The following is a 15,000-nucleotide window of genomic DNA, read 5'->3' on the forward strand; positions in this document are numbered from 1 at the left end:
CCTGTCTCACTGCATCATCACCTGTCTCACTGCATCATCATCTATCTCTCTCTGCATCATCACCTGTCTCTCTGCATCATCATCTGTCTCTCTGCATCATCACCTGTCTCACTGCATCATCATCTATCTCTCTCTGCATTATCACCTGTCTCTCTGCATCATCAACTGTCTCACTGCATCATCATCTGTCACACTGCATCATCACCTGTCTCACCGCATCATCACCTGTCTCACTGCATCATCACCTGCATCATCATCTGTCTCACTGCATCATCACCTGTCTCACTGCATCATCACCTGTCTCACTGCATCATCATCTATCTCTCTCTGCATCATCACCTGTCTCTCTGCATCATCATCTGTCTCTCTGCATCATCACCTGTCTCTCTGCATCATCACCTGTCTCTCTGCATCATCACCTGTCTCTCTGCATCATCACCTGCATCATCACCTGTCTCACTGCATCATCACCTGTCTCACTGCATCATCACCTGTCTCACTGCATCATCACCTGTCTCACTGCATCATCGCCTGTCTCACTGCATCATCATCGCCTGTCTCACTGCATCATCGCCTGTCTCACTGCATCATCGCCTGTCTCACTGCATCATCACCTGTCTCACTGCATCATCATCGCCTGTCTCACTGCATCATCACCTGTCTCACTGCATCATCACCTGTCTCACTGCATCATCACCTGTCTCTCTGCATCATCACCTGCATCATCGCCTGTCTCACTGCATCATCACCTGTCTCACTGCATCATCATCGCCTGTCTCACTGCATCATCACCTGTCTCACTGCATCATCACCTGTCTCACTGCATCATCACCTGTCTCTCTGCATCATCACCTGCATCATTACCTGTCTCTCTGCATCATCACCTGTCTCTCTGCATCATCACCTGTCTCACTGCATCATCACCTGTTTCACTGCATCATCATCTATATCTCTCTGCATTATCACCTGTCTCTCTGCATCATCAACTGTCTCACTGCATCATCATCTGTCACACTGCATCATCACCTGTCTCACCGCATCATCACCTGTCTCACTGCATCATCACCTGCATCATCATCTGTCTCACTGCATCATCACCTGTCTCACTGCATCATCACCTGTCTCACTGCATCATCATCTATCTCTCTCTGCATCATCACCTGTCTCTCTGCATCATCATCTGTCTCTCTGCATCATCACCTGTCTCTCTGCATCATCACCTGTCTCTCTGCATCATCACCTGCATCATCACCTGTCTCACTGCATCATCACCTGTCTCACTGCATCATCACCTGTCTCACTGCATCATCACCTGTCTCACTGCATCATCACCTGTCTCACTGCATCATCACCTGTCTCACTGCATCATCATCGCCTGTCTCACTGCATCATCGCCTGTCTCACTGCATCATCACCTGTCTCACTGCATCATCATCGCCTGTCTCACTGCATCATCACCTGTCTCACTGCATCATCACCTGTCTCTCTGCATCATCACCTGCATCATCACCTGTCTCACTGCATCATCACCTGTCTCTCTGCATCATCACCTGCATCATCACCTGTCTCACTGCATCATCACCTGTCTCACTGCATCATCACCTGTCTCACTGCATCATCACCTGTCTCTCTGCATCATCACCTGTCTCACTGCATCATCACCTGTCTCTCTGCATCATCAGCTGTCTCTCTGCATCATCACCTGCATCATTACCTGTCTCTCTGCATCATCACCTGTCTCTCTGCATCATCACCTGTCTCACTGCATCATCACCTGTTTCACTGCATCATCACCTGTTTCACTGCATCATCACCTGTCTCACTGCATCATCACCTGTCTCTCTGCATCATCACCTGTCTCACTGCATCATCACCTGTTTCACTGCATCATCACCTGTCTCACTGCATCATCACCTGTTTCACTGCATCATCACCTGTCTCACTGCATCATCACCTGTCTCTCTGCATCATCACCTGTCTCACTGCATCATCACCTGTCTCTCTGCATCATCACCTGTCTCACTGCATCATCACCTGTTTCACTGCATCATCACCTGTCTCACTGCATCATCACCTGTTTCACTGCATCATCACCTGTCTCACTGCATCATCACCTGTCTCACTGCATCATCACCTGTCTCACTGCATCATCACCTGTCTCACTGCATCATCACCTGTCTCTCTGCATCATCACCTGTCTCACTGCATCATCACCTGTCTCACTGCATCATCACCTGTTTCACTGCATCATCACCTGTCTCACTGCATCATCACCTGTCTCACTGCATCATCACCTGTCTCACTGCATCATCACCTGTTTCACTGCATCATCACCTGTCTCACTGCATCATCACCTGTTTCACTGCATCATCACCTGTCTCACTGCATCATCACCTGTCTCTCTGCATCATCACCTGTTTCACTGCATCATCACCTGTCTCACTGCATCATCACCTGTCTCACTGCATCATCACCTGTCTCACTGCATCATCACCTGTCTCTCTGCATCATCACCTGTCTCACTGCATCATCACCTGTCTCTCTGCATCATCACCTGTCTCACTGCATCATCACCTGTTTCACTGCATCATCACCTGTCTCACTGCATCATCACCTGTCTCTCTGCATCATCACCTGTCTCTCTGCATCATCACCTGTCTCACTGCATCATCACCTGTCTCACTGCATCATCACCTGTCTCTCTGCATCATCACCTGTCTCACTGCATCATCACCTGTCTCACTGCATCATCACCTGTCTCTCTGCATCATCACCTGTCTCACTGCATCATCACCTGTCTCTCTGCATCATCACCTGTCTCACTGCATCATCACCTGTCTCACTGCATCATCACCTGTCTCACTGCATCATCACCTGTCTCACTGCATCATCACCTGTCTCACTCCATCATCACCTGTCTCACTGCATCATCACCTGTCTCACTGCATCATCATCGCCTGTCTCACTGCATCATCACCTGTCTCACTGCATCATCACCTGTCTCACTGCATCATCACCTGTCTCTCTGCATCATCACCTGCATCATCGCCTGTCTCACTGCATCATCACCTGTCTCACTGCATCATCATCGCCTGTCTCACTGCATCATCACCTGTCTCACTGCATCATCACCTGTCTCACTGCATCATCACCTGTCTCTCTGCATCATCACCTGCATCATTACCTGTCTCTCTGCATCATCACCTGTCTCTCTGCATCATCACCTGTCTCACTGCATCATCACCTGTTTCACTGCATCATCATCTATATCTCTCTGCATTATCACCTGTCTCTCTGCATCATCAACTGTCTCACTGCATCATCATCTGTCACACTGCATCATCACCTGTCTCACCGCATCATCACCTGTCTCACTGCATCATCACCTGCATCATCATCTGTCTCACTGCATCATCACCTGTCTCACTGCATCATCACCTGTCTCACTGCATCATCATCTATCTCTCTCTGCATCATCACCTGTCTCTCTGCATCATCATCTGTCTCTCTGCATCATCACCTGTCTCTCTGCATCATCACCTGTCTCTCTGCATCATCACCTGCATCATCACCTGTCTCACTGCATCATCACCTGTCTCACTGCATCATCACCTGTCTCACTGCATCATCACCTGTCTCACTGCATCATCACCTGTCTCACTGCATCATCATCGCCTGTCTCACTGCATCATCGCCTGTCTCACTGCATCATCACCTGTCTCACTGCATCATCATCGCCTGTCTCACTGCATCATCACCTGTCTCACTGCATCATCACCTGTCTCTCTGCATCATCACCTGCATCATCACCTGTCTCACTGCATCATCACCTGTCTCTCTGCATCATCACCTGCATCATCACCTGTCTCACTGCATCATCACCTGTCTCACTGCATCATCACCTGTCTCACTGCATCATCACCTGTCTCTCTGCATCATCACCTGTCTCACTGCATCATCACCTGTCTCTCTGCATCATCAGCTGTCTCTCTGCATCATCACCTGCATCATTACCTGTCTCTCTGCATCATCACCTGTCTCTCTGCATCATCACCTGTCTCACTGCATCATCACCTGTTTCACTGCATCATCACCTGTTTCACTGCATCATCACCTGTCTCACTGCATCATCACCTGTCTCTCTGCATCATCACCTGTCTCACTGCATCATCACCTGTCTCACTGCATCATCACCTGTCTCACTGCATCATCACCTGTCTCACTGCATCATCACCTGTCTCACTCCATCATCACCTGTCTCACTGCATCATCACCTGTCTCACTGCATCATCACCTGTCTCTCTGCATCATCACCTGTCTCACTGCATCATCACCTGTCTCACTCTTCTGCCAGCCCAGATATAAAGTCTAATCTTGATTGACTGTAATAACTGCATGAGAGTCTGAAGGGAATCACACACACACACACACACACACACACACACACACACACACACACACACACACACACACACACACACACACACACACACTGATTGGATGGTCTGGTGAGGGAGTGTGTGACACAGATCTCAGTGGAACAGAAGCGGGTCATGAGCAGAAGATCTCCTGATGTACGGCAGCCACACTGACAGTAGCGGCGGCGGCGCTGACACACAGTTCATCCATACAATCCATAACCAATACAAATAATTGCCTGTCACATGATCTCACAGCTGCACTGAATAACACATGAAATAACATATTTTATGGACAAAACACAAAATGGAACACAAAAACTTTTTAGTTAGCTTTTTAGGACATTAAATTTCGGTTTAGAGTTCTACATGTGAGTATATCCGTGAGCCGTCACTGTAACTGGACTGGAATAAATGTGCCTTTTTATCAGATTAATCAAAGAAATAAAGTGACATATTTGCCTAGATCCCCCATCTGACCCGTATCCATAGCAACTGAGGGGTCAAAGGTTAAAAGCTTGATCTGCAAATCTCCAAGGAGAGATGAAACCATCCTGACCTCAGATCAGAGAGAGAGAGAGGGGGGGGGGGGGGGGGGGGGGGGGGGGATTAATGTGACATCATAATGAAGTGATTCTAATTGGTAAGATCCTGTTCTCCTTGATGCTGATTGGCTGATTCTCTCTCTTGTGTATAAACTGACAGAATCTCCAGTAGTTTTAAATATTTTCCAGTAATTTAAAAGTACAGTAAAACTGTGAAATATTATTATAATGTAAATCATCTGTTATCTATATGAATATATAGTAAAGTGTAATTTATTCCTGTGAATGTTCAGCATCATTACTCCAGTCTTCAGTGTCACATGATCTTCAGTAATCAGTGTAATCTGATGATCTGATGCTCAAGACACATTTATGATTATTATTAATGTTAAAAACAGTCATGTATCCATGGAAACGTCAATGCATTTAATTAATAGAAGTAGTCTAAGTATCACTTCAGGTCCTTCTACACACCGAACACTTCTACATCAATCCTGTTCATCCAGATCAAATATGAACTCGTCAATCTAAACAAATCCCTGCAATCCATAAACTCATAAACTCATAAACTCATAAAGTGAGTCCAGCAACTCTACAGAACAAAACAATAAATCCTAATGTACACTAATCAACATAAATAACCAGTTAGATGAACATATCCGTGACCGATATCACAGTTGCCAATCTAAACGATTCAAAAGAGAATGAAATATGATGCAGATGTACGTGTGTTTAGATGTGTGTAATTCATAAACTTCTGCATGATGTGTTTCACAATAATAGCTTTAAAATAAACTGGGTTTTTTTTTACATTTTGAGTTTTACTCCATGAATCATCTATTCAGCAAACGCACCGTGACCGAATACACGGACATTTAAATCAGACGTTAAACCCTGGCCACGCCAGACTGATGATCTGCGGCTCAGTGAGGTCACAGGGGTCAGAGGTCACAGGGGTCAGAGGTCACCGCTGACTGTGACATCACACATCCCTCAGGACACTCGAGCTCCAGCTGACCAGAACATTGCCCGACAGATACTCAACGTAATGCTAAACCCACTTCACTGCACTGGAGACAGAGCGGCCGCAGAACCGGGAGTTCAAAGACAAAGGCTGCGTCCCAATTCGCACACTGTCCGTCCTAAATACTATTCGAAAGAATAATTAGAACGTCCCAAATCGTAGTATGTTAAAATGAGCGTTCCACAGACACCCGGATGGTCCACTATTTCCGGTCAGAATCCGAAGTGCAGATCGATGAACACGCTAACGGCTAATGTTGCCCTTAACCCATCGCGTGCTGGACGAGGATTCAGTTAGAACTACAAACACGAGTGAAAAGTGTTAAAAAACTACAGACATGGAGGACGCGCGAGTCCGGCGTTATGCAGAGAGGTTTAGATAAAGGGGTTTGAGTGATTAAAGGGAATGAAATGTTGGTGTGTGTTATCTTACCTGAAGTGCAACCAAGATGTCGGTGTCTTTGTCTCCGCAGTAGTTTCATTTTTTATATTTTTAGGTCAAGCCGTTCTTGTCTGTCAGTCATATAATGCAGGTCTATAGGCACTGTCTCCAAAAGCATGCAGAGAAAAGTCCACATTACACAATTCCCCATGGTAAGTGCACATTGATGGCCTAAGCTCGCGCGAACTCATCCGGGAGTGTTGAGTTTTCACTTATTCCCAATTTGTAAGCCTTCTATCTTGACACACGACTCGCTTCATTGTTCAGGCCAATCACAGGCATACGTTGAGCCGTACAGCCAATCACACGCGTTTCTGCTGAGTTTAAAAATGCAACGTCCAATCGAAGGCGGTTAGATTAGTTTCCGGGGAAGGAATCCGGTGTAAACAGATCAGATGGACGTGGTTGTGTAAAAGAGATAAAAACGATATAAATACTGTTCGTTTTCTCACACAAACCGCTTGTTTCGTGTCTTAGGCCATCAATGTGCACTTACCATGGGGAATTGTGTAATTTGGACTTTTCTCTGCATGCTTTTGGAGACAGTGCCTATATACTATACTATATTATATGACTGACAGACAAGAACGGTTTGACCTAAAAATATCAAAATTGAAACTACTGCGGAGACAAAGACGCCGACATCTTGGATGCACTTCAGGTAAGATAAAACACACCAACATTTAATTTCAAAGTGAACTATCCCTTTAATTGGCAAATTAAACCCAATGTACTATTGAAATTGATTTCTGGACATTGTAATGTTATTTTTCCCCGAAAATTGTTATTGTACACCAGTGTTGTGTGTAACGTGTTACACAGTACAAACACGTTTACTTTTACAATTCGCCACGACGTTAATTTTCCCCGGGACAGATTTGACAGCAACACTGTCTCCTCAGCTGCGCTAGCTATAGTCACAGCTCCACACGGTCTACGGCATCGGTTCCCAGCAGGGGGTCGCGGCCCACAAGGGGGCGTCAGCGAGCTCTGTGGGGGGCGCGGCATACTTTGAAAAGTTTTGAGCAATGAGAATGAAATAAAAATCCTTAACTTTTTTCTGTTTAAAATTTACAAAATGTATATAATGAGCGAGTTCATCATAAATCCATTTTCCAATCCGTGTTTTTGTCTTATCCTGAGCCACTGGTACTCCTATAATAAGTGTTTACATTGGGACTATTTTACACGGGTTCGGATCGAGTAGCCCAGTGCCTGCGTGACTCGTCATAGACGTACACAGAGAGAAGTAGATCCGGCTGCAATGTTCTTCCGAAAGACGCATTATTCTGTTAATAAACGCAAGTTTATTATCGCTCGCTATAGCGCCAAAAGCGTAAAAAATAAAGCCTCACAAATAACATGCAAGTATTGAGGCCCCAGACAGCAGTCATTTAGTAATATCCTATATTCTTTCTTTTTACCTACACACCAGTGTGAATATTTTTGTTATTGCATTTCAAATAGGGATAATTTATAGGCTACTCCTAAGCTTACGTTTTTAAATGACAAAGGGCCTTCTGATGTTTTTGTTATTGTGTTTTCAATATTATAGGCTATTATTTGTACATAAACATATCTGGTTATAGTAAACATACCGTTTGTTAGAAAACAACATATTTTGTCATCCTTGCTGCAAGCTTACAAGAGCGATAATATCATTAAATGTGAAGGGGCCCTAAAATATGTTCTTGGGAAAAAGGGTCTCAGACAGAAAGAGGTTTGGAACCGCTGGTCTACGTGACAGGCTGGAAGCAGAGCAGTCACTGCGCAAACCAAAAGTTATACTACCCACCGGATGAAGAAGGGTTGGCATTTAAAACACCAAATATTAAGGATTAGCATATCAAGCAAAAATAATATTCGATGATTGTTCGAAAACCGTACCTCTCCCCACATGCTCACCGGTACAGCGTTCACTCGAATCCCGCTCCGACATTACATTTCTCTGTACTGCAGTCTAACAGGCCTACGTGTTGTAGCCTAGTCATCAAAGAAAACCATTTAGTTTCATATTTATGTTTAAATAAAATAATTATTTTTTTATTTCATCTGTTGATTATATGAAAAGTGAAAAGCATGAGTAAGATTATAAGATGCGCAATCGGGAGACAAATGGAGTGGGCAGACATGATTTTGACCACTTCATTAAGTTTGTTTTTGTAGAAAGCCTTTCTTTAAAGTGAATTTCGTTTTGTATTAATTGTATCTTAATTTTAATCAATGTTTCATCAACCAATTGCCTGGATTTAATAAATAAGAAGTAAATATAGCAGACATATAATCAGGACTTCTCAGGAGCTCCGCGCCGCCGCGTGAACCGGAGCTCGTCTCATAAATGAACCCAAACTCAGCGTATAAGCTTTGCCTCAAATACCTGAGAAATGTAGAAAGCTTGAAATGTGTACTCTCTGAAATGTGCATTTCTCTCTTGCGCGTCCACTACTGTGACTCTCTGCTCATGTAATCCGTACGAAATGTGCATTTCACTGCGAAGATCGCGAGTCAGCATCGTCAACTTCATCTTTGCAGCCGACACCGACAGAAAACACTTGTTTATTAATAAACAATTGAAATGTCTCCTTGCTATATTTGACATATTCATAATCATTACTTTGCCGGTTCTTTGTGACATTTTTCACCACCGCTCAATAGTTAATATTGTTCTTTGGTGTTCACTTTATACAGGTTTTTCAAATGTTTTTTAAATAGAAATATTTATTTTTCTATTGTAAAATCTCTCTTTTTTTTCCTTTTTTTTTCTTCTTCTAGTTTTTCAATAAGTAGAGTTCATAGTATAACTTTATGTAGGCCTATACACATTTAGGAACAGATATTGGGTTCTGCCAATAAAAGTAACGTAAAAGTAACGAGTAATGTGAAAAGTTACTTTCCGAAGGGAGTAACTAAGTTAAGTAACGGATTACTTTTTTAAAGGATAATTCCGGTATTTAACACCTTGAGTCTATATTGTAGTTTGTTTTGGATGAACAAGAGTGGTGGACAACATTTTTTTGACAATGGTTCCTCTCTCGAGTTTTTGACTATAAAAGAATTGGCCATGGACCCATTTAACATTGGACTCAATGGGCATGTCCGAAAATGTCATTAAAACAGCCAATAATGTTCGTTTACAAAACTGTTAAACTCACCGAGTGATTAGTGATGTTCGTTGATGATTATAAACAATATATGATTCCAATCTGTTTATTTTGCTATAGTGGAACTATTTTTTCAGACACTTCACAACCGTGTAACTTCCGCTCAATATTTGAATCTGAAGCGTTAGCACACTCCCGACCACTTGATGGCGATAACCGATGTTTATGTCTCGCGGGACACTCACGGTCACAGTCGAGTTCAACTTCATATTGCACTGGTTAGTGGTCACGTCTTTCAATATTTTCAAGGTTTTGTTTGTTTATTTGGCTTACTCTCCCGGAGCACAGTTGCTCTGCTCGCTAGCCTTATGAGAAACGGAAGCGAGCAAAAAGACGACATCGCCCAAATGTAAACAGCCCCCTTTCCGTTTCCGGTAGCGCATTTATATTAACCAGCACTCAGTCCTTCAACAGAATTCAATGGGATTTTACAAAATGACGAATAAAACACGACAGAAACTGTATTTCGCAACACTTTTTGTTTCTGGAACATCAACGAACACCACTAACCACTCGGTGAGTTTAACAGTTTTGTAAACGAACATTATTGGCTGTTTTAATGACATTTGCGGACATGCCCATTGACTCCAATGTTAAATGGGTCCATGGCCAATTCTATTATAGTCAAAAACTCGAGAGAGGAACCATTGTCAAAAAAATGTTGTCCACCACTCTTGTTCATCCAAAACAAACTACAATATAGACTCAAGGTGTTAAATACCGGAATTATCCTTTAAGAAGTAACGAGTAACGAGCAAACACTACTTTTTAAAAGTAACTTCCCCAACACTGTTGTACACATATTGTACATATATATTTGCATTGTATAGCAGCGTCCTCCCCCCACACACACCTGTCCCACCCACTTATTAAAGCAGATTTACACCACTGGTTGGAGTGTGTGTTCGGTTGCTCAAGTTTTATTTATTTTTCCAACTGTACGTTGGTTAAGAATGAAATGTCTAGAGTTTATTCACAGCTCTACTATTGAATCCAGTGTATCATCAGCGCTGGATTCACTTCCATAGTGCTGTCAGTCTGTGAGGGGAACTAAACGCTATTGGCTGCTTGAAAAGGGGGAGGAGCCATTCGATATGCCCCGCCTTCACTTCCTGTTTCAGTGGAAATTACATCATTTTTTTTATTGACATTTTGACTGCTCAGAGAACCATAACTTAAAGGGAACATTAGATAAACATTCTTATAATATATTTTTGTTAGCTGGGAATATTTCGCAGTTTGGTTTGTTTCATTATTATGATCAGGTTCATGTCAGGACACCGACGACGAAGTGAACCCTGTCTGAAGAAAGACATCATGCATGTGCTAACCTGAACTACTCAACCGAGGATCAGTTCTGTGGCACATTACCCCAAGAGTTATCTCGATTGTTACAGAGATCACTAAATATAGGCTGAGACAGTAAATGAAAAGCACAGAGATTTCACAAAACCCGTCATAAATACGTTATCTCTGACTCATGTTGATACTCAATAAACTGAAATTCAACCAGAAATGAATGAATAAACTGAAGTCAGGCTTCACTGGAGTCATCGATCAGGCTGAGATATAAACCAGCACAACACACTCGCGTCTCAATCGGTGTCCAGTGAGGCTAGCCACAAAAAAGCAGAATTGTGAGATAAAAAAATCGCCTTTTTTATTTTTAAGCTTCAATAGTATTCTCACTCGCAAAGAACATTAATACTTGCTGAATAGTACAGCCACCGTTCTCCACATCCTTCTGTGCAAGACAAGTATTCATTCATATTTTAAACTAGTAGCTGAAGCCTCACATCTGAACACAGCAAACGCTGAACCTGCTGCAGAGAGCCTGACTGACAGCTGTCAATCACACTGCAAATCAAACAGGAAGTCCTTCCGGAAGCTTGTCAGTGTGAACAAACTGAACATTCAATACAACAGGTATAATATTAAAGGGCTGGTAAAGTATGATTTGACTTTTCTAACTGTAGTTAGTGTGTAATGTTGTGTTTGATCATAAACAACATCTGCAAAGTTACAACGCTCAAAGTTCAGAGCAAAGGGAGATATTTGCTTTTACAGAAATCGCTTTTTAAGAACTACAACAAACGGCTGGTAGGAACTACACGAGCTTCCTCCCGGGTTAGTGACATCACCAACCCTAGAATTTACATAAACCCCGCCCCCTGAACACGATTTATAGATTATCATGACAGAATATGCTAATCAATGACTAGAAGATATCTACACATAATCTACATAAATTCATCAACTAACCATTCAGAAATGTCCTGTTGCTTCTACATGTCACTACATCTGTGTGTGTGTGTGTGTGTGTGTGTGTGTGTGTGTGTGTGTGTGTGTGTGTGTGTGTGTGTGTGGTAAAAGGACACAAGCTCTTGAAGCTCCGCCCCCTGTGCCGGGAGAAGCGGCTCATTTGCATTTGCAACGTCTCGTTTTTGCTCACAATTAAAAAGTGACAATTTTAACATGCTATAAAAATATCTGTGGGGTATTTTGAGGTAAAACTTCACACACACACACACACACACACACACACACACACACACACACACACACACACACACACACACACACACACACACACACACACACACACACTCTCTGCGGACATCAGAGACTTATTTTACATCTTGTGTAAAGGGGCATTACACCACCGCTTTAAAGAATCTTTATGCAGGACAATGAGAGCTTCACTAAACACACGATATGAAACTCCAGCTGAATAACGACACTATTGTCTGCTTATAACTGAACTTATTTCATAATAATGTGATGATGAGCTTTACACAGTTATTGAACTCAACTCAATTGTCTTTTTAGAGCTGAATCTGATTTTGTCTCATATTTGATTTGATTATTTTCCTGTTTATTACTGTCAAGTTGCTTTTAAACACTCTGAACTCTAGAAATAAAGCGGACTCCACTCTCTTCCTTCTGAAGATGTGCTGTGAATAACGACTTAAACGTGAACCTGTCTCTCGCACAAGACGTCACGTGACTTCGGAAGACTTGGAAAACAGCGCTAGTAAACACAGCTGACAAAAATATATTCTATATATTTATAAAAATGTTCTTTCTGAATGTTCTCAAAACTCGAGACTGGTTTCGTGATCCAGGGTCAAATTTATTACTTTATACTTTATAATATTTATTAATATATACTTTATATTGTAACGTTACTTTTGAATGTTCTCTGAATGATGTATAAATAGTGTTTTTGAGAACATTATTAAAGACCAGACTCTGAAAGGACGCTCTATTAATGTTACTGGAACAACGTTTGTTCATAACTTTGAGAAAACCTTGATGCTTTTATTGTCCTGTCTCATTATGGTCAGTGTTGGGGAAAGTTTTAAAAGTAATGCGTTATAATACTGCGTTACTCCCTAAAAAAGTATCTAATTAGGTGTCATAGTTACTTTTATGGAAAGTAATGTGTTGCGTTACTTTTCCTCACTAATGCCCTTTCAAACCAAAAGAGAACTGTAATGTTTCCGCCACAGAATAAGACATTCTAAAAGATAATTGTGGCATTTTTTCTCACAATTGCGAGATATAAAATCAGAGTTGCGAAATATAATCATGCATTTCTGAGAAAAAAAGTCAGAATTGTGAGATTAAAAAGTCCTTTTTAGATCAAATTGTATTTTCTATTCTGTCCCCGAATCTTCCAGACTCAGTTCGAGATGAAGGAGAAGAAACCAAACACACACGTGATGCTGATCTAAAGTCAGTTTTGCTTATTCGATTGGTTATCATCATCAGCAAAGATAGTGGTTCATAAATTGAGATATATAAAGTAGGCTATATTTGTATAATTGAACATATCTAATTATTGCAGGTTTGCGTGTCATGAGTTTGCATTACTGTTGTATTCCGTTAGATGAGCGCGAGTGTGTTTCTGTGCAGGAGAGAAGAGGGAACGCACGCTCACACTGAGTCCAGGACTCATAACCATCATGTTCACACACAACGCCTCGGCACTCACTCCCGATCTCTCTCCACAGGAGGGACGTCATCCATAAACGGGAGAACAAAGTCATTTAAAAATAGATATTTTTCTGTACATTTAAAAGTAATGCGTTACTTTACTAGTTACTTGACAAAAGTAATCTGATTACGTTACTTGCCCAACATTTGAGCTAGGGCTGTAGACGATTAATCGCGATTAATCGAATCCAAAATAAAAGTGTGTGTTTACATAATATATGTGTGTGTATTGTGTATAATTATTTTGCATATATAAATACACACATATGCATATGAGAAATATTTGCATTTATATACTGCATATCTATTTGTATATGATTTATAGGTATTATATATATAAATTATTTAAATAGAACTGTTTTATATATAAATAACACATTTTTCTTAAACATATACATGCATGTGTGTGTATTTATACAAAATAATTATACACAGTACACACACATATATTATGTAAACACACACTTTTATTTTGGATTCGATTAATCGCGATTAATCGTTTACAGCCCTAACTGCACAAACGAGTTTCTCCCCAGACAGCAACAGTGTCGGCCCGGATTCGTGTCATGTGGGCCGGATGTGGGCCGGATGTGAGCCGGATCTGGGCCGACACTGTCTGGGATTCGGATGCAGAACAACAGCAGGATTTCGATCTCCTTCCAGACAGAAAAAAAAGTCATTTTTGCTCGTTCGTGAGGTCGAATTGTATCATCATCAGCAAAGAAATTGGTTAATAAAGTGAGATTAAATACATAAAGTCGGCTATATTTCTTATAATTAAGCATATTTAATTTGTGTGATATTCTGAGCTTGCATTTGGTTTCGTTTGATGGATGCTGAATGTGTTTTTACACAATATAGTGTCGGCCCAGATCCGGCTCACATCTGGATTGTCACATCTGGAATCCATGTGGACCGGATCTGGACTGACACTATGTTGAAAAACCACCAAAAAGCAAGAACATCTGGCCAAACAGCAGCACAGTGCCGGCCCGGATCCGGCCCATACCCGGTGCCGTGTGGAATCCAGATGTACCGGATCCGGGCCGACACTGTGCTGCTGTTTGGCCAGATGTTCTTGATTTTTGATAGTTTTTCTGATAGTTTTTCAACATAGTGTCGGTCCGGATCCGGTACATCTGGATTCCACACGGTCCGGGTGTGGGCCGGATCCGGACCGACACTGTGTTGCTCTCTGGGATCCCGATGCAGAACCACAGCAGGATTTCGGTCTCCTACCTTCCAGACAGCAGGTCCTCCACAGGCCCGAGTGGGTCATCACCTCCTCGTTTTTCTTGCCGGTCTCGTTCTCGTTGCTACTCTTCGTTTTGCAGACGCCGCGCGAGTACAGCCAGTAGTCGGTTCCCACGGCGATGGTCATCAGACTGAAGGCGGCGAAGGCGCCCACCGTG

The 15,000-nt window shown here is 42.3% G+C and overlaps 2 protein-coding genes across 2 annotated transcripts in view; one reads left to right on the top strand and one right to left on the bottom strand.

The window, feature by feature from the left end:
- The window catches only part of cyth4b (cytohesin 4b), a 182,941-nt gene that overhangs the window by 98,058 nt on the left and 69,883 nt on the right, over positions 1-15,000 (top strand). The window lies entirely within an intron of this gene.
- The window catches only part of cacng2b (calcium channel, voltage-dependent, gamma subunit 2b), a 24,354-nt gene that overhangs the window by 8,371 nt on the left and 983 nt on the right, over positions 1-15,000 (bottom strand). The window contains exon 1 of the mRNA XM_079628507.1: positions 14,828-15,000. This exon is cut by the window's right edge and continues 983 nt beyond it. Within this exon, the coding sequence (XP_079484633.1) occupies positions 14,828-15,000 (173 nt within the window). The remainder of the gene's footprint in view (positions 1-14,827) is intronic.

Source organism: Phoxinus phoxinus, assembly GCF_949152265.1.
Source record: "Phoxinus phoxinus genome assembly, chromosome: 11".
NCBI classification, from domain to species: Eukaryota; Metazoa; Chordata; class Actinopteri; order Cypriniformes; family Leuciscidae; genus Phoxinus; species Phoxinus phoxinus.